The 21,001-nt window shown below is 43.6% G+C and overlaps 1 protein-coding gene across 1 annotated transcript in view; it reads left to right on the top strand.

Moving 5' to 3' along the window:
• Positions 1 to 20,724, top strand: part of HTR4 (5-hydroxytryptamine receptor 4) — a 226,342-nt gene extending 205,618 nt beyond the window's left edge. Inside the window, exon 8 of the mRNA XM_045026269.1 lies at positions 18,328 to 20,724. Within this exon, the coding sequence (XP_044882204.1) occupies positions 18,328 to 18,415 (88 nt within the window). The 3' untranslated portion in view covers positions 18,416 to 20,724. The remainder of the gene's footprint in view (positions 1 to 18,327) is intronic.
• Positions 20,725 to 21,001: the final 277 nt, after the last annotated feature.

The raw sequence follows: 21,001 nt of genomic DNA, 5'->3' as shown, positions 1-21,001 counted from the left end.
CATCTTCTCTTAACAAATTCTTTAAAGAAATCATTTAAGAGCTCAGCTGTTCTCTATTCTATTAGTGCATAGTCAGTATTTGTAAATAGGGTTAAGATCAGATGGTTTTAGTCTCATGCTTTTCTCTTCTTCTTCTACACTTCCATGGTGTATAAAGCATACAATTGCCTTCTTAGAAGGTTATTATTCAGCTTGACTGTTCTGAGTAGGGCCAGACTTTATAGCATCGTGCATGAGGATCTGGGCTGCTAACAGAGATAATGGAATGCAGAGCCTTTGCCCTCTCAGTCCTGTCTGTAGTGATTGTAAGTCACTGCCACCGTGGTGACCCACATGAAGTGCATCGGTTGTCTCAAACTAGTTTCCTGTTTTTGATAAATCTCTCTCTGTCCTGGGGTCTGTGGCAGGGGGACAGCAGTGCCTGGCAATCTCCGTTGAGAGGCCAAGCTGAACTGTCCACACCCATAGAAATGATCCGTCAGGGTCAGGTTTGAGGCACATTGGAGAGAGGCAGTACAGGCAAACTTGCACTATTGCTGACCAAGCTGTACGGCTCCAGTGGATAAATAAAGAACTTCAGTCTCTGAGGTTCTCAATCCAGCTCACTCCTCCCAACCAGTGAGCTTTGCCATATAACATAGGAAAAAGAGGCTCAGTGACCAATGTTTTCTAAAATTCACTCCAGTGCTGTTGATTGGGCTGGAGGTAGGGTGACCAGACAGCAAATGTGAAAAATCGGGACAGGGGGTTGGGGGTAATAGGAGCCTATATAAGAAAAAGACCCCAAAATTGGGACTGTCTCTATAAAAATGGGACATTTGGTCACCTTAGCTGGAGGCTATAGACTCACCACCAAGTGTTTGATATTCCCCATCCTGTATTCCACTCTTGAGTTTGGATCTCCTGAAAGTTACCATCCAATTAACAGACTGGCTTCTTCAATTTCACTTCCTGACATAATGCAGTGAGGTCCTCAGCTGTATAAATCACATTACTTTACCTAACTAAGCTGATGTAACTTTGACACAGACAAAACTCAAGGAGCCAGATTCACCCTGGTATAACTCCAATGACTTCCATGGGATTGTGTGTGTCTGATTGGATGTGGTCTTGAAACGTGCCTGCAGACTGCAGCTAATGTAGAGCCAGTCCACTGGAGCTGAAGCTGGACAGGCAGAGTGAGAATTTAGGAAGAGTTCCGCTAATAAAAAGCAGTTGTAGTGTGAAAGTTGCATTTTTTGACTATATTTATGTACATTTTACACACTGCACCACACTGTCCACTGTGCACTGCTTAGGCCCAAACTATAAATTTTCTTTCCTTTAAAAAAATATTAAGGAGACAATAGCCGGTCAAATATACCTTCAAACTTGATTGGGGTATTTTAGGAAATTTTGAATCTTTTCAGGGAAATACTGGTGTTGCCAGAGGTATTGTTCGCATTGTGCTAGGGGCCATATAAACTTAGAATGAAAAGATGGCACCTGCCCCAAGCGGCTTCCAATCTAAGTATAAGACAAGAAACAAGAAATGGATACAGACAGACAGATGGGGAGCACAAGGAAAGAATGCAATCATACTGGTCAGCCTGGATAAGCTGTGGTTTCAACACACCAGCTCTGTATCCGTTGTCGAGATGTATCCTATTGTAGGATTTGTTGGCTGACTGTTGAAGAGTATAACTTATGTGCATGTATGGTTCTAGCTACAAAGGGTGCAGTCGGATACTAGTCTGACTTATTTAACTGTTTCTTTGCCAGCAGTCTGGTAAGGGAACCCTGCACTCCTGCCTCATTAAGCAGTGACTTATATAAAATATGCTTACTGACCGTCAGTATGCAATGAAGAGAAATAGTCATGGCAGCAGAGGATGGAGACATTTGTCTGCTAGGCAGACAAATTTAGCTCCCAAGCAGATGCAGGGAGCAAGTCCGAATGCTGGCACTAGCAGAGTTTCAACTTGGCACTTGTAGCTTAAAATTTACTTTCCTCAAGCATTTGTGGGAGTAAAACATATGCTTGAATGTTCACAGGAAGTGAGCAAAACAGAGCATACATGTGAGTAAAGGAAATACATTCTTAAACATCAGTGAACACTAACAGAACAGCTCTATAGTGGTCTCCTAGCTCTTGCATACACTTAAACATCATTGCTGCTTTGGTCCATTCAAAAGAAATTCCTTAAAAATTTGCCACTCAGAAGGCAAAGAAGATCCTAAGGAATTGCAGATATGTATGTGAAAGGGCTAATATATCTTTAACAAACACACCTTCTATAAACCATATGTCTGTCTCTGAGTGAAAGGATGTCAATCATGCAAAGAAACACAAAGATTACAAATCGGAAACCAAAATCTTTCTTTCTCTTGAAGTTAGGATAAATGAGTAATTTACAGAAAGACAATCTGAGCAGTTGTACCAGAAACGTTAGCTAGGTTACCAACAGGGAATATGAGATCAATTTAAGATGTTCTGCAACATTAACACATCAGCAAAAAAGCAGAATGAGAGCCAAATTGCAAGCTCAATTTCACCCAAGAAATTGTATTCAGCAGGTTCAGAGATTCATAAATTCCAAGGCCAGAAGGGACCACTGGGATCCTCTAGCCTGACCTTCTGTATAACATAAGCCATAGAACTTACCCAAAATAATTCCTAGAGCAGATCTTTTTGAAAAACCTCCAATCTTGACTTAAAAAATGCAGTGATGGAGAATCCACCACAGTACTTGGTCAGTCGTTCCAGTAGTTAATTATGCTCACTGTTAAAATTTTGTGCCTTATTTCCAGTCTGAATTTGTCTAGCTTCAACTTCCAGCCATTGAATTGTGTTATAGCTGTCTCTGCTAGATTGAAGAACCCATTTTTAAATATTTGTTCCCCATGTAGGTACTTATAGACTGTAATCAAGTCACTCCTTAACATTCTCTTTGTTAAGCTAACTAAATAGAACTCCTTGAGCCTGTTACTATAAAGCATGTTTTCTAATCCTTTAATCGTTCGCGGAGCTCTTCTCTGAACCCTCTCCAGTCTATCTGCATCCCTCTTGAATTGTGAACACCAGAAATGGGCACAGTATTCCAGAGATGTCACACCAGTGCCAAATGCAGAGGTAAAATAGCCTCTTTGTTCCTATACTTGAGGTTGTTTATGCATCCAGGGATCAAATTAGCCCTTTTGTCCACACTGTCACACGGGGAGCACATGTTCAGCTGATTATTCACCACAACCCCCAAATCTTTTTCCAACAGAGTCACTGTTTCACGGGGTAGAGTAGGTGGTGGTGTCCTCCTTAACATCCTGTAACGATTTTCAACTGTTGCCCAAATATGGCGGTTCAATTTCCCTAGCTGGAGGCCTGAGTCATTCCTCTCAGAGCCTGCAAAGAGAAGGAAGCCAGTTTGTTCCATGAAGTCCACACACTTATTAAGAGTGGAGCAGGGATAAGCATGAGAACCATCTGTGATTAGTATATTCCAATATAGGTTTGGACCCACAGATTAAAAATGCCTCCAAATGTGGAGGAAGAACTGGAACTTCTGCCTGGTGATGGAGCTTCTTATATCATTGGGTCAACAGCCCAATAGGAATAGGCTGTGGGGTGAATTTTTTGTCTTGTTTTATCTATTTTTATAATTATCCCTTTACTTTTGCTCTCCATCTTCCTTACCACAGACTCTGTAATGCTTGCTCATATGGAGCCATAAGGGGAAAGGTGTGCCTTGCTTATTAGTGCCACAGGAAATAGCCTGAAGATGTAGAATCTTGATTTTCCCAGATGGATTTGTTGAAGGCTAATTTGTAATTATACCATGATGTGCAGAGAAAGAGCTGGTGAAAATTGTTCTAGCGAGATTTTTTTTTCAAGAAAAATGCAGTTTTTGTTTAACCAAAATGTTTCACAATTTGCATTGAATATTTTCCATTTTGTTTCCTTTTGAACTGAATTTTTCTTTTTGATCTGGTTGGCAAAGAACAAAAATGTCAATTCAAAACAAAATGGGTGAAGAATTTGTCCAAATTAGGCTGCGTGCTTGATCAAGCAGAATGTTCCAATCTAACCCCAGCCTGGTAACGGGATTAAGCATACTCCTGCATTTCAAACAAACAAACAAACTAACTAACTAACAGAACCTACCAGGACTTAAAGTCACTGCTGTTTGCACCTTTTGGGTTCCATGTAGGTTGCTACGGCTAGTAAATCCACATATTGCAATTGAAATGAAAACTTAATCACATATGACCGCTGTTCACTTCCATTGCATAACACCACAAATATAGGCTACGGAGGGGGCTTCTGTTTTTAATGAAAAATTCATAGCAGCTTCATCAGCAAAGAACATGTGACTAAAGAGGGAAGCAAATCAAAATTAAGGTACAGAATTAACATCAATGGAAATTAATTCTACTTATGGTAAGGACAGTCCACTGGTTAGGGTGCTAGCCTGGAACGCGAGAGACTCAGGTTCAGTTCTCTGCCACAGACTTCTTGTGTTGCCTTGGCCAAGCTGTTAGTCTATGTGAGCCATAGTTCCCCACCCATTAGATGGGGAGAATAGCACTTCCCTATCTAACTGGATGTTATAACTTACAGTATAAATACATTCAAGATTGTGCAGAATTTAGATGGAGGCCATATAAATAACACAGACAGGAGTTACTCTGGATTTTCCTTGATGTAACTTAAAGAATCAGTTGGGCCTGATTCTTAGCTCCTTACACACAGCCTCCAAATGTGATATGTTTCAATGTATGCAGTATTGTAGTCACCATCTTGGTCCCAGGATATTAAAGAGACAAGGTGAGTGAGGGAATATCTTTTATTGGACCAAGTTCTGTTGGTGAGAGAAGACAGCTTTCAAGCTCTGTGTAAGCTCAAAAGCTTGTCTCTTGATCCAGTTAAAGATATTGCCTCACCCACCTTGTCTCTCTAATATGTTAGAGTGGTCTAGTGAGTGTAGCACAGAACTGTTGGTCATTGAATCCCTGTGTGACCACTTCACATCTTTGTGTTCCATCTGTTTACAGAGAAAATAATTGTTATCTACATCAGAGTAAGTAGGTAAGTATCATTTAATCTTTAAAAAGCACTTTGTAGTCCTTGGATGAAAGATGTTACATGAGTGCAAATAATTAGTGATTAATATTATTATTATAATCTACTGCAAACTCTGCTTGCTTTTGGACCAGCACAGTTAAACAGGAGTAAGGAGTATACCTCGTATATTCTGTGTCCCTGAAGAAATTTAGAATGTGTAACTATTTCTTCAACATTGTTGGGGTAAAATTTTCAAAAGAACCTACGTGGCTTAGGGCCCAGATCCTCAAAGTCACTGGGAGTTCAATGGGAGTTAAGTGCCTAAATACCTTGGAGGATCTGGGCCTTAGATGAACCTAAGTTTCAGTGAAAGTCAGTACGACTTCAGGTGCTTTTGAAAATGCGGTTTAGGCTCCTGTGTCACTTAGGTGCTTTTGAAAATTTTACTCCATAGCTTTTTGCCAGGCATTTTTCTAAGTATCACAGCTGAGAATTAAGTGAACAGAAGTACTAGGAATTCAAGTCAACAGGGCCTGGTGAAATTCATCCTATGGTATGTAAGGAACTAGTTATCTAACTAGTTATCTACTGGGAGGAAGGGTGGAGATAAACGAGCAGGGAGAGGAATGAGTGGGCTGGAGGTGGAGCAGCTCATTGTCCCTTTTCCAGCTTCATAGAAGTCATTTGCGAAAGATAACACAGCCATGGGCTGCTTAACCTTGCCCATGAAGTCCCCACTCACACATCTTGGGATCTCTGGGAGCTACTGTGTTTCCCTTAACACCGTTAAACATGGGGAATGCTACTTTTAAAAGTGAAGTGTTTCTTTCCTTCCCCCCCGCCTTTCCCCCTTTCTAACTCTTTTGCAACTTCTTCCACTTGGGGTTGGGATAAACCTGTGACCTTGCCCAGAATGCTTCATGGCCCACTCTGCTTCAGCACAGCCTAAATGGTTCTCTTCACCCCACTACTAATGCGGACATGAGTATATCACATTGTCTGCCCCAAACCTTCCCTACTTTTTCTTACTACATCTGTAACTACTGTAGGAAAACACATTGCAAATTACTGTTTGCTACAAAATAAAGAATCAGAGAGGCTGTTTTCCACCTGTGCCTGAAACAGGAATAAAGCAGAACAGATGCTTGATGGCCTTACACAATCATCTTAATCACATCTCTATTTTTTTTATTTTATTTTTTTTATGTTGCAATTGTGAATTATGTTGTTTGCATTTGTAATTATGAGGCCAAACAGATGGTGGAAGGCTTATTTCAGAATGATGTATCCATTAAAATAACCTACTCTGAGCTGCCTAGTGATTGTTCACTGTAATCCTGATGCACTATAGCAAAGGGTTATTTCTCTCTCAATGCATCAGAATGGAACAGCTTTGAGAAATAGACACTATATTGGGTGATTGTTATAAAAGGGGTGTTGTAAACAGCCACAATGGGCCAGCCCGGAATATGTCTGTTTGCCAGAAGCTGGGAATGGATGACAGGGCCTGGATTGCTTGATGATGACCTGTTCTGTTCCTTCCCTCTGGGGCACCTGGCATTGGCCACTGTTGGAAGACAGAATACTGGGCTAGATGGACCGTTGGTCTGACCCAGTAGGGCCGTTCTTATGTTCTTATGTATCAGTCTCCTAAGAAAAGGCAGGCATAGAAGGTTATTAGACCAACACAGTTTTCAACCCTAAGAGGTGCCCTCAGCTCCTGATTCACTTTGTTTGCTAGGTTCCAGTGATATATGGCCACCAACCCGCCCACCTCCCTTCTTGTTCTGATTTCACTCAAACTGCTCCTACTGCAGTTTGTCTGCATAATGTAGTTGGGACTTAAATCGTCTTGAACCTGTTAAGATCTAATCATAGACAAAGTCCTAGGTCTTCAAATTTTTCAGCATAGATAGATGCTTCTATCTCTGTTGCCTTTCAGGACATCCTGCTTAAGGACATCCTGCCTGCCTTTATCTACCCACAGTGACAGGGTTCTCAACATGTCTGACAATAGCAGAGGCTCCTTGTCATCTCCTACTGGAATTGGAAGTAGACATCTGTCAACCAGGCTCCTTTCTTGAAATCTCATTTCACCATCTCCCTCTTCGTTATTTTGTGGGGTGCTTCAACTCTTCTCTCTACTGGACATTCTGCTCAGACAGATAATAATGTGCATTTTAAATCTTTTGGATTATTTTGTCTCTGAGCCTTCTGTGCCACTAGTTTTCATATGAAGACTTCAGGATCTGATCTAACAAAAATAAAGGCAGAGATGCAGTGTCAAGGCCTCTTTAAGTTGCAATGGTCTATACTGACCCAGCTCTGAGTGTTACCTACATTCCAACCCCCTTACCATACCCTATTTATGTGCATTTGCTTCCCACTTCGGCTTCAGCACACAACTCCATAGCAATTAGCTTAGTCCATTACACTAGGTAGGTTTGGGGGCTGCCCAGTTTAACTGCCTTAAGCTGGTAAGCAGTTACGAAATGAAGCTTCTCTCATCAGATATGTTCTTCACAGCCCTCATCAGGAGAGAAACGACTGAAGCCTTTGTTCCTCCTCCACTCATCAGTTAGAACACCAGAGGAATCAGCATCACTCCTACCCACAGCTATGACACAGCTGCAGGATCCTTTAGTACTTCACTGATGCAATGCAAATACTTTCAGGGCACAGATGGAGAACTAAGTATAATGATACAAGGCTGCTGTTGCGTTGAGCGCCCAGAGTGCAGGGGCAGAGGCGGAGCAGGGAGCAGCTGAAAGGCAGGTTGCATTTGCTACCAAGCTTCATTAGGGATCCCTGAGATCACTACTATTTCTGGTTTATTTAAAAATGTATTTTAACTTGAAGCCTGCTAACTGTCATGTAGCAAGTCTATGTAACTGCATGTTCCTGTGAGAGTTACCCTGAACCTCCCTCCTCCAGCCGCTCCAATCATCTGTTACACCCACTTGTTGCGTCTTAAATTAGATTGTAAACCCTTCAGGGCAGACACGGTCTTTTAATATGTCTAGCCAGAGCCCAGCACGATGGGGTTTCTATCCGGTGCTACAGTGCTGCAAATAATAATATGTTCATCTCTCCTAGAGTTCAGATTTAAAATTTTCTTGGTACCCAAAGCCCAAGGTGGGGACAGATTATTTTTAAACAGGTGTATTAAGTAGCAGACAGAATGTTCTTACTATGTACTAGGGGCTGGTGTATAGTGAAAACTTACATTGGCATAGCTATGTCTCTCAGGGGTGTGAAAAATCCACAGTCTTGAGAGACGTTGTTAAACCAGCCTAACCCCTGGTGTAGACAGTGGAAGAGGGAACCCCTCCCACTGTTGTAGTGAGTGCCTACAGTGAACAGCTACAGCAGTGCAACTGTGCCAGCAATGCCCCTCTGCCATGTACATTGGCCAAACTGGGCAGTCTCTACAGAAAAGAATAAATGGACACAAATCTGACATCAGGAATCCTAACATTCAAAACCCAGAGAACACTTCAATCTCTCTGGTCACTCAATAACAGACCTAAAAGTGGCAAATCTTCAACAACAAAAACTTCAAAAACAGACTCCACGGTGAAACTGCAGAACTGGAATTAATTTGCAAACTGGACACCATCAAATTAGGCCTGAATAAAGGCTGGGAGTGGTTGGGTCATTACAAAACCTAAACCTAATTTCCCCCATACTAATTTCCCCCTACTGTTACTCACACTTTTTTGTCAACTCTTTGAAATGGGCCACTCTCATTACCACTACAAAAGGTCTTTTTCCTCCCTTGGTATCCTACTTTTAATTGAATTGTCTCGTTAGACTGACCTCACACTTGGTAAGGCAACTCCCATCTTTTCACGTATTTATACCTGCTCCTGTATTTTCCACTCCATGCATCTGATGAAGTGGGTTCTAGCCCACGAAAGCTTATGCCCAAATAAATGTGTTAGTCTCTAAGGTGGCACAAAGACTCCTTGCTGTTTTTGCTGATAGACTAACACAGCTACTACTCTGAAACCAGTCCCAGCTAGATACTCACAAAACCACACATACACTAACACAGCTACATGCAGAACACAAATTTTCAATGTACGTGGAGAAGCAAAAGCATGCATGTACAAACACAAAACAAACATGCACATACAGCGACTTTTACTACCCTCAAGGGATAAAAGAAAAACCCTTATCTATCTCTATAAATGTTGATGATGAAAAACGGTTTCCTTCATTTTCTAGGTGGGGGACAGAATTAACAACCCCCCAATCAAATCAAATCTTTCCAAGCCTAGACTGTAAGTAACTGCAGAACTTGGTATAAGACTTCAACAAATGTTTCCCCACCACGACAACAGAAACCAGGCTCCCGTGAATTGAAAATAAAGTTTCCTGTTCAGCAAGCACTTGATACTATGAACAGGCAGATTTGGGGGTGATTACCAAATGGAGAGCAGATGTGGCTGCACTACATGGAATAGGTTTAGGGAGGCTGAGGTATTCTCTATCAATCTGTCCTCAGCAAGGCTGAGATTGATGCTTTTGCCATGCTTGGAGTGTTCTGAGTATTTCGCTTTTGGATTTTTTTCCTCTGCTGTTATTACACTTTGGGAATAAATATTTTTATTTGTAAAGGTTAACAAGACTGGAGCTAGCGATAAGCCCAATGTTTATTCAAAGGCTTCGAAAAGTGCAGGTAGTTGCCACGCATGAGTTCCCTTCTGTAGTCTATTAGTGAGACAGCTCCAGCCAGCAGGGGCCATCTTCACTCCCCACCGGTTTTTCATGTGCTGTGCCTGCTAATGCAACCCAAATCCTCGCACGTTGTTCGTGACATTGTTCTGAGTGTGGAGCGGCCCCACGTCCTTGCGGTAGCCACCCAGGTTAATTTAATGTAAGATTACAGACTTGAATTATGCCAGGGTCCTTGAGATGGGGAATGGATATGAGTGTTAGGGCTAGGCCGGGGCTATTGTTAAAGTTAAGGGCACTGATTCATGACAGTTCTACAGCACTTTTACATTGTCTCTGCAGGTGTAAAATGCTGTAATGCTGCATGTGGCCGCTGGGGAATTCCCCTGGTGCAGGGGGCATCCTGGGCAGGTAGAGTCAGCATAGCTACCCTCACAGAGACCCAGGCATAAGGGGCATGCCAGGGAATGGGGACAGAAACGTGCCTGTTCTCCAGCTACTGTTGCCTGCTAGAAGGGCCCCGGCACTCTATAGCCTGGTCTACACTAGGCGTTTAAATCGGTTTTAGGAGCCTAAAACCGATTTAACGCCACAACCGTCCACACTAGGAGGCACCTTATATCAATTTTAATGGCTCTTTAAACCGGTTTCTGTACTCCTCCCTAACGAGAGGAGTAGCGCTAGTATCGGTATTACCATATCGGATTAGGGTTAGTGTGGCCGCTGATCGACGGTATTGGCCTCCGGGCGGTATCCCACAGTGCACCACTGACCGCTCTGGACAGCAATCTGAACTCGGATGCAGTGGCCAGGTAGACAGGAAAAGCCCCGCGAAGTTTTGAATATTTCCTGTTTGCCCAGCATGGAGCTCCGATCAGCACGTGTGGCGATGCAGTTAAAAATCAAAATAAAGAAAGAGCTCCCGCATGGACCATGTGGACGTGATCGCTGTAAGGGCAGGCAAATCTGTTCTATCAGCGCTCCGTTACAGAAGACGAAATTCAAAATCATTTTTTTTAAATCTCCAGACCGACGCCATAGCAGTGGCTCAGCGCACTGCTGCGTGACAAGCGTAACGGAAAGCCAAAGAATCAAATGGACGCTCATGGACTGGAGGACTCAAGCTATCCCACAGTTCCTGCAGTCTCCGAAAAGCATTTGCATTCTTGGCTGAGCTCCAAATGCTTCTAGGGTCAAACACCGTGTCCGCGGTGGGTCAGGGCATAGCTCGGCAATTTATGCACCCTCCCCCACCCACCCCCAGAAGTGAAAGGGAAAACAATCCTCTCTTGACTCTTTTACATGTCACCCTATCTTTACTGAATGCTGCAGATAGACGCGATGGTGCAGCACTCAACACCAACATCCTTGCTCCCCCCACGCTATGGATGGATGATGGTACAAAATGACTGGTACCCGTCTTCATCATCAGCCTATTGGCACATGGGGCAGTGCAAAAGGACTGGTAACCATGCTGACTAGCATCTGTTAGGTCGATCAAGGGCGCCTGGTCCTAATTTTTCCTGGTAGATGGTACAGTATGGCTGATAACCATCGTCATCATAGCAACAGGGGGCTGAGCTCCATCAGCCCCCACCCTTCATGTGTAAAGAAAAGATTCCATTGCCCCTGAACTAGCAGAGGGATGCTGGGCTCCTCTCCTACACACTCCTTACTGTCCTGTCTGGACTATCATAGCAGCTGGAGGCTGCCTTCCACTCATATCTCACTAACAAGTCACTGTGTCTTATTCCTGCATTCTTTATTACTTCATCACACAAGTGGGGGGACAATGCTACGGTAGCCCAGGAAGGCTGAGGGAAGAACGGAATCAACAGGTGGGGTTGTTGCAGGAGCACCCCCTGTGAATAGAATACAGCTCATAATTTCTGCAGGATCTGACACAGAGCAGCTGTGCTCTCTGGTTCTCTGATACAGTGGTTCTCTAGTACACTTGCCCATATTCTAGGCAGGACTGATTCTATTTTTAGATACCAAAAAGGAGGGATTGACTCAGGGAGTCATTCCCAATTTTGGCTTTTGCGCCCCTGGCTAAGAGCAGCCAGGGGCACTTATGACAGCAGCAAATGGAACAGTGCAAAAGGACTGGTAGCCATGATCATCTTATTACCAATTTATGGTATGGTAGATGGTACAATATGGCTGATAACCATCTCTGCTATCATGCAAAAGCAAAAGCATGCTGCTGTGTAGCGCTGCTGAATCGCCTCTGTGAGCGGCATCTAGTACACATACGGTGACAGTCACAAAAGGCGAAACAGGCTCAATGATTGCCATGCTATGGCATCTTCCAGGGCAATCCAGGGAAAAAAGGCATGAAATGCTTGTCTGCCGTTGCTTTCCCAGCGGAAGGAGTGACTGACGACATTTACCCAGAACCACCCGCGACAATGATTTTTGCCGCATCAGGCACTGGGATCTCAACCCGGAAATTCCAAGGGGCGGGGGAGGCTGCGGGAACTATGGGATAGCTACGGAATAGCTACCCACAGTGCAATGCTCCAGAAATCGACGCTAGCCTCGGACCGTGGACGCACACCACCGATTTAATGTGTTTAGTGTGGCCGCGCACACTCGATTTTATACAATCTGTTTTGTTAAACCGGTTTATGTAAATTCGGAATAATCCCGTAGTGTAGACGTACCCTATGTTGCGCTCCACTATCAAGAGCAGCCCCCAGAAAGAGGAGGTGCAAAAGTGTCAAGCCACTATTTACCCCAGCCCCTGGTCCACACTCAGAATGGGAGTTGGGATGAATTTGACCCTTTGACTAGAACAAATCCTGGGTCTAATGTTGGGCTCATGCTAGAATTCACATCCAGGAAGCTCAGGCACAATGGCACATTGAGCTTCATTCCAGTGTTAGCTCATATAATTCTTGCAGGTGACACACTATCCTGGGCTGTCACCTTGGCGAGAGAGCTTTCCAGAGGCATTTCTTCTAGGGCAGAGATGCCCACCTTTGCTTCTGCTGGCTTCTTTCCTGCTTTGGTTTTAATACTATAACTAGTATTAAATCCCCATAAATAATCTCCTAGACTGACCCACCATGATGACAGATAATTCTATAGGGAGCCTCCTAACTAGTTCATCCAAGTTTCAATGTTCCCATTGGAAGGAGCGGGACAAGCAGGCACAACAGACTTCCACATTTCTGGGGACTGTTTTGCAGCACAGGGTACCTGGGGGGAGCCAAAAACTACTAACTATCTTGGCTTTGCTTTCCTAATTGTACAAATCAGTGAGGGGGGGAGGGGAGGGTGTGATCAGCTGAGAGTTGAAGGGAGAAACTGCAAGAAAGTTATATCTTATTGGTGATTATTTTCCTTGTATTTGATGAATTCCCAAGATATTTTAGGATCACAGCCTCCTCATTTCTATCATGAATCTGTCAAGGATTTATCCAAACAGTCCCCTCAACTGTGCTGAAAGCTAATTCCAACCATTTAATTAAAAAGCCCATTGTACTGTCAGAAACAGTGTGTGCTGCAGAAGCAATTATCTCCAAATTGGTCATTATCACAATTAAAATACCATTTGGTAAGCATGCAAACAGCCTGAGGCAGAAGTTCCTTTATGGGTAATAATGGCTCTCCCTTATCGGGCATTATTGCTGGGTGATGCGTTTGTGGTCTGAAATGAAATGGCAATAAGCCCCCTTTACTGAGTTAGGGGAGGAGTCAGCTTCATACATGATAGGGAGCTATTTCTAATGGAGTTTGATATACCAGCATTTAAAAGTCCCATATTAGAGACTCATTGTAGGTAGTAGAGCTGAGCAAATAATTTGCAGTGAATAATTTACTCAATGAGTTTAGCCTCTTTTTCTGTTCATTGATTGTGATTTCCTCAGATTTACACATTTATCCTGACTATTCAGCATCCACGTAGTGTGGCTTAGTAGTGATTGGTGAGATAAGTCACATGGCATGTTGTTTCCCGACTGGATAAATACGAAAGTGCTTCAAGTGTGAGTGAATGTCAAATTCAGTTGCACAAATGCTTGTGCATTTCAATTTGAAATGTGCTTTCTGTGAATGTTTGTGCCTGTAAAGTGAAGATGATAATCCCAGGGAGCAGACTGAATAAACTGTTGTAATCTGAGAAGGGCAGGGCCTTATGATCTTCTACATCTGGATTTTAAAGTTAGCACTGTAACAATTAAGCAGTCTGAAGTGTCATGTGAAAGAAGAAACCACTGAGAAACCATCACATAGCACAGTAGTCCACCAATGGAAAATCCCTTAGGCTGTATATTTATGAAATCTCCCAGGCGTTAAATAATACAGAACATCTATTATTCCCTTGTTTTAGTTTTCACACTGTGGCATGATTGCTCATTGTGATACAGAATGCTTCTCCCTCCCCCATATGCCCATCTCCGCAGATGGCAAACAGTTGGAATTTTTGGACCAAGCACAAGAAGCAACATGAAAATAAATTTCTGCCCTGAGAGATTCTACAGCACACTAACAATTTCTCTTTAGCTTGCGCATTTTTCGTACAGATGGCACCTTCTGCTAAAATGCTGAACATGGACAATTCCTTTCTGACTACAAGCAGAGATGGATGATATGCTGCCTTCTTTGGGTGCCTTATATGAAGCCACTTTTCAATAGCTGTCTCTCCTGCTGCTGAACAGACTGTGCATCATTCTGCAGCATGGCTGCCTTGCTCGCAGAGCACATGGTCTCTCTTAACTCAGCTGTGGCACAGATCCTGGCTTGCTGATGTTTCCTTGATAGAGCTTCTTGCACAAACATGTTCATTCGGGCTTGGCACAATATACAAAAATCAAGTCTTTGCAAATTGTTCTTATATTTTTAATGCCAGAAAGGACCATTATGTTAATCTTATCTGACTTCCTGTCTAGCACAGGCCATTGCATTTCACCCACTAATTCCAGCATCAAGCCCGTATTTTGTGGTTGAGCTAGAGCATATTTTTAGAAAGCCATCTAATCTTTATTTTAAAGATTTCAAATGGTGGGGAATCCACCCCATCCCTTGGTAAGCTGTTTCCATGGTTATATCCACATGCATAATGATCAGTATTAAAACAGCTGATAGATATATTAGAAATGGGCTTGAGTCAGGACAAATTTAGATCCAGAGCCAGTCTTCCCCAAAGTTTGGGTGTGTTCATATCCCAGCTTTTGGTTTAGGCCCTTTTCTGTTATACAGGCCCTAACAGATAGGTACTTAGTACATGCATCCAAAGGCCCTACTCTGCACAGAGGTGTGTGCAATTCGAGACATTCTGTGGCTAGAGTGTTATAAGAACAAATCCTGGGTCTAATGCTATTTGCCTCCCCTCTTCACGCATGCTAAAGTAGTAGAACTGATCATATTCCTTTTTAAACATGCACTTCAGGACTGGGTAATTGTTTCATAGAATCATAGAATATCAGGGTTGGAAGGGACCTCAGGAGGTCATCTAGTCCAACCCCCTGCTCAAAGCAGGACCAATCCCCAACAAAATCATACCAGCCAGGGCTTTGTCAAGCCTGACCTTAAAAACCTCTAAGGAAGGAGATTCCACCACCTCCCTAGGTAACCCGTTCTAGTGCTTCACCACCCTCCTAGTGAAAAAGTTTTTCCTAATATCCAACCTAAACTCCCCCCCACTGCAGCTTGAGACCATTACTCCTTCTTCTGTCATCTGCTACCACTGAGAACAGTCTAGATCCATCCTCTTTCGAACCCCCTTTCAGGTAGTTGAAAGCAGCTATCAAATCCCCCCTCATTCTTCTCTTCTGCAGACTAAACAATCCCAGTTCCCTCAGTCTCTCCTCATAAGTTATGTGCTCCAGCCCCCTAATCATTTTTGTTGCCCTCCGCTGAACTCTTCCCAATTTTTCCACATCCTTCTTGTAGCGTGGGACTCAAAACTGGATACAGTATTCCTGATGAGACCTCATCAATGTCGAATAGAGGGGAATGATCACATCCCTCGATCTGCTGGCAATGCCCCTACTTATACAGCCCAAAATGCTGTTAATCTTCTTGGCAACAAGGGCACACTGTTGACTCCTATCCAGCTTCTCGTCTACTGTAACCCCTAGGTCCTTCTCTGCAGAACTGCTGCCTAGCCATTCTGACCCTAGTTTGTAGCAGTGCATGGGATTCTTCTGTCCTAAGTGCAGGACTCTGCACTTGTTCTTGTTGAACCTCATCAGATTTCTTTTGGCCCAATCCTCTAATTTGTCTAGGTCCCTCTGTATACTATCCCTACCCTCCAGCGTATCTACCACTCCTCCCAGTTTAGTGTCATCTGCAAACTTGCTGAGGGTGCAGTCCACGCCATCCTGCAGATCATTAATGAAGATATTGAACAAAACCGGCCCCAGGAGCGACTCTTGGGGCACTCCGCTTGATACCAGCTGCCAACTAAACATGGAGCCATTGATCACTACCCGTTGAGTCCGACGACTAGCCAGCTTTCTATCCACCTTATAGTCCATTCATCCAGCCCATACTTCTTTAACTTGCTGGCAAGAATACTGTGAGAGACCGTATCAAAAGCTTTGCTAAAGTCAAGGAATAACATGTCCACTGCTTTCCCCTCATCCACAGAGCCAGTTACCTCATCATAGAAGGCAATTAGGTTAGTCAGGCATAATTTGCATTTGGGGATTCCATGCTGACTGTTTCTGATCACTTTCCTGTCCTCTAAGTGCTTCAGAATTGATTCCTTGAGGACCTGCTCCATGATTTTTCCAGGCACTGAGGTGAGGCTGACTGGCCTGTAGTTCCCCGGATCCTCCTTCTTCCCTTTTTTAAAGATGGGCACTGGCTCTGCAATCACATCTGCCAACTCCTTTAGCACCCTCGGATGCAGCGCATCCAGCCCCATGGACTTGTGCTCGTCCAGCTTTTCTAAATAGTCCTGAACCACTTCTTTCTCCACAGAGGGCTGGTCACCTCCTCCCCATGCTGTGCTGCCCAGTGCAGAAGTCTGGGAGCTGACCTTGTTCGTGAAGACAGATGCAAAAAAACCCACATTTTTCCACATCCTCTGTCACTAGGTTGCCTCCCTCATTCAGTAAGGAGCCCACATTTTCCTTGACTTTCTTCTTGTTGCTAACATGCCTGAAGAAACCCTTCTTGTTACTCTTAATATCTCTTGCTAGCTGCAACTCCAAGTGTGATTTGGCCTTCTTGATTTCACTCCTGCATGCCTCAGCAATATTTTTATACTCCTCAGTTTCAGATGTGTAAGTTTCAGATGAAGGGGAATAAAGGCTTGTTTACATGGACACTTAAGCCAGATCTACACTACAGACCTATATCGGTAAATCTATGTCGCTCAGGAGTGTGAAAAATCCACAGCCCTGAGCAACGTAGTTCTACCCCCCATGTAGACCTCACTGTGTTGATGGGAGAAGCTTCTCCCATTGACATAACAACCACCTCTCGTGGAGAAGCATTAACTATGCCAGCTTTTGGAGCCACATGCGGTGCTGAGTTGCTTTGAACATCTGGCCTCACAAGGTGGCACCTGAGAAGTCATTATAATTAATTGCTTCGGTGAACAGTGTTTTTCCCCTCTAGTTCTGTGCAGCAATTCCATTTTAGGGGGAGTCTGGACTCTTGCAAGGAAGACTGATTATTAGATATGAAGTGTTGCGAGGATTTGCATGAGCCACTTTGGCACCAGTTGCTGGGGAGCCTTCCGATCATCTCACGCCTACCCCTTTTCACTAAGCATTGCACTCCAAATCCCTTTTACTAGGAGAAACAGAAACCAGAACAATGGGTCTCCACCAGCCTAAGCCAGCCACGCCACTTGCTGTAGATAAAGCTGTTTTGAGAAGGGCAGCGTGCGGCTGCCTGGTAGTTCAGATAGTGGATGAAGAGGCAGAGATGGAGGTCCTTTCCCCCATCCTTCATTTACAGCACCATCAGTTAGGGCCCAGAGTATGCAGGAAATCAATAATTTGTGACTATGAAGTGGAGTTTAGCCTGCAGAATGCTCTCATTTTTCAATTGGGGAAGTGTGTGGATTTCAGGAGTCTCCAGGAGGTTGTAATCCTGCATGGCAATGATCTGATTGGACATGAAATGATCAGTATTCAGGACAGTTGTACTAAAAGAACTGAGATTACTAGCAATCAATTGTTTTTAGTGTATGGTTCACATGACTCAGAGGGCTGGTCTCTGTGTCACTTTAAAGGACACGTACATTCCAAGCCAAAGCAAAGTGATTGTTTAATACTTGCTTTAAAGAGATTCAATTCTGTGTTGACAACTCAGTCACCAAAATCCACCCCAGAGTCCCGGGTCTCCTAATTAATTAGCCTGGTTCCTCATGGGTACTTGTTATAGCTCAGTTCTACATGAACCGGCAGATTCCTACTTTGCAGGGGTTGGGGTTAACATTATGGTCACAGACGTCTTCTGCCATCATGAACAGCGTTTGGATTTACATTTTACTTGGCAGGTGGAGCAAGGAAACGGGATATTAGGAGCACTCTGAAGTCACACCTGCCTAGGTCTCAGACTCTCCTGAGAAAAGAAAAGGCTCAGCCTGTCCTTTTGAATTTGCTCTAGTGACTCCTATTTGTTTTGCTTTTCCCCCCTCCCAGGTACACAGTTTTACATAATGGGCATCATCAGGAACACGAGAAGCTTCCCATCCACAATGACCCAGAATCCCAGGAGTCCTGTTTCTAATGAAGACCCTGGCAGAGGAACCACACACCTGCACACCAGATGATTTTGGGGCAGCAGGACTCTAATGCAAGCTCGTTTGTCTGCATTTCCCTGGTGCCTCCTGTATTGATTTGATAGGAATGGCTAACAGCATGAATATGGTGACTGATAAGGCTGAGGAGGGGACGCAATGTGCAGAACAATTGAGGAGACCTCTCTGTTGCTGCAGGAGGATGTCTGGACTTTATTAACGCAGCAGGGCCTTAATGTCAGTGCTTTACAGAGGTGTGCAAACTTCCATCCCTGTATACAAAGAGCACACACGCAAGCCCTCGCACACACATCCCCACACTGAGATTGATGGTTTTTCGCCAGCTGCCATTTTTTGCTGCATGCCGCCTCTTTGTTTTGTGGCCACAATATTGTGATCTTAAAGATTTCAAAGTCTGACTTGAAGCTGTAACGCTGAACAGCAGTAAATGCCTCCTTTGTCTGCTCAAGGTCACACCTACGCCTAACATGGTGCTGTCAGGAGAGACGTAGTGCTTATGTTTTCTTTCTGAAAAGAAAAGGAATTCTTTTCCTTCTCAGTTATCGTCAATGGTGAGATCTGTCAGTGTGAGCTGACAATTCCCCCTGTCCAGCGCAATATCAAAGGGAAACAGTGTTTTCCTGTAGATACTTTCCAGTGAGGGTCCTGACCAAGATCTCTGGTAAAAGAGCCAATGAGCAAAAATAGCCCATGAGGATCTAAAATGCAGCCCACAGAGACATATAATCTTTGATATGGAGACATGGTCCACAGAGACTGCAAGTCCCAGCAAGTGCTGCTCTACAGTAGCCAGAAGACAGGAGTTGCAGTCTGCCCCATTTTCTACCTATTAGATGCAGTAGTTCTTATTTGGGCAAACTTTGGGCATCCCGCCTGTAAAAGAAAGGTTGATCAAGAGACAAAGTCCTTAGGGAGTATCAGTCTGTAATAGCTCACTAAGTGCCATGTTGATAAATATATGCCATCTAAAGAGCTTTTCTAGCTACAGTTGGAAGACAAACTCCTACTTGGGTGTTTTGCTTTTTCTTCCCTCCCCTCCTCCACTCCACCTGTGAGGCTTAAATAAAACAAGCTTCAGAACTTTCAAATGTTGCCCTATGTACCTGTCCTTTTACAATAATCTCATATCCTAGCTACTTCCTGCATGCAGATATTACTACATTCCTTGTAGGCAGCTTCCTCCTTTGCATGTAAATGACAGGCAACGCTGTAGATCTAGGAACCCTGGGAGTCTGATTTTCGTGCAGTGGGAAATACGCAGGTTCTACACTGTGGGCCTGTAACCTCCTTAGATGAAGATCTAACCCAAAGATGACGGCCTTAGCCTGGAAAACAGAAATGTATTTTGTTACATTGTGTAATCATGTACAGATTTTTTTTTAATGTAAAGAAAAAAGTTGACATTATTTATTATTATTTTTGAAAAGAAGTGTTTTTTTCCATTCTAAGCTTCTAAAACATGGGAGTTTAACATATAAATATAAATATTATTTTATTAAATGTTCTGTTGCTATGTGACAGGTATCTACTGTAAAAACAACCTGCTTTGAACAAAGAAAAAGTACTGCTGAGAAAGTGGATTTTGTGCATGATAACAGCAAGCAGGTTTCCAACCATTATCCTTGACTTCTGTGAAATGTTCTTTGCACTTGGAAAAACTTCCATGCTAAAGTTTCTCATGCTTTTCTTTTAAAAATCATTAGTGCACTGGCCAGGAACAGCCCTAATTAGATGAAACAATTTTAATTTAGAAAACCCAAAGAGGTTTGCAGCAGGCACAAAGCTGTTGGCTTTGACACTTCATATTTTACTATGGGAACTGGCAGTAAATATAAGATGTTCTAAGAGAGCGCGTGAGAGACACAATTTGAGATAAATACTGGTTCATCACAAAGGCCCAGTTCGGTAATCACATGCTTGTGTAGGGGGGGCTTTTCAAAAGTGCTCAGGATTGGCCTAATTCTGCTCCCATTGAAGTCAATGATGCAACTTCAATGGGAGAAGTGTTAGGCCACTGCTGAGTGCTTTTGAGAAGACCATCCTCAAGCAACTTTACTCCTGTGATTTAGTTCTCAGTGGACCTATTCGTGTGAACGGTGTTTGCAGGACTCAGTTCTGAGACAGTAGCCCAAGTAGTGTTGGGACCCTGCATTCATCCTAAGTGGCAACAGGGTCGGCTCCAGCTTTTTTGCCGCCCCAAGCAGCGAAGCGGGAAAAAAAAAAAAAGATAAAGCCGTGATCAGCAGCACTTTGGCAGCAGCTCTACCACACCGCTTCATTCTTCGGGGCAATTCGGTGGCAGGTCCTTCCCTCTGAGAGGGAGTGAGGGACCTGCCGCTGAATTGCTGCCGAAGACCCGGACATGTTGCCGCTTTCCTTTGGCTGCCCCAAGCACCTGCTTCCTTTGCAGGTGCCTGGAGCTGGCCCTGAGTGGCAAACAAACAAAACAAAACAAAAACCAACCAACCAAACAAAAAACAAGTAAACCTTTTTCTCTTTCCTCATAAAAAGGCACTGAAAAAGATCAGTGGAAGATTTCTGTGAGTGAGATGAGA

This window comes from Mauremys mutica, chromosome 8, assembly GCF_020497125.1.
Source record: "Mauremys mutica isolate MM-2020 ecotype Southern chromosome 8, ASM2049712v1, whole genome shotgun sequence".
NCBI classification, from domain to species: domain Eukaryota; kingdom Metazoa; phylum Chordata; order Testudines; family Geoemydidae; genus Mauremys; species Mauremys mutica.
This window is presented reverse-complemented; position numbering and strand designations above follow the sequence as displayed.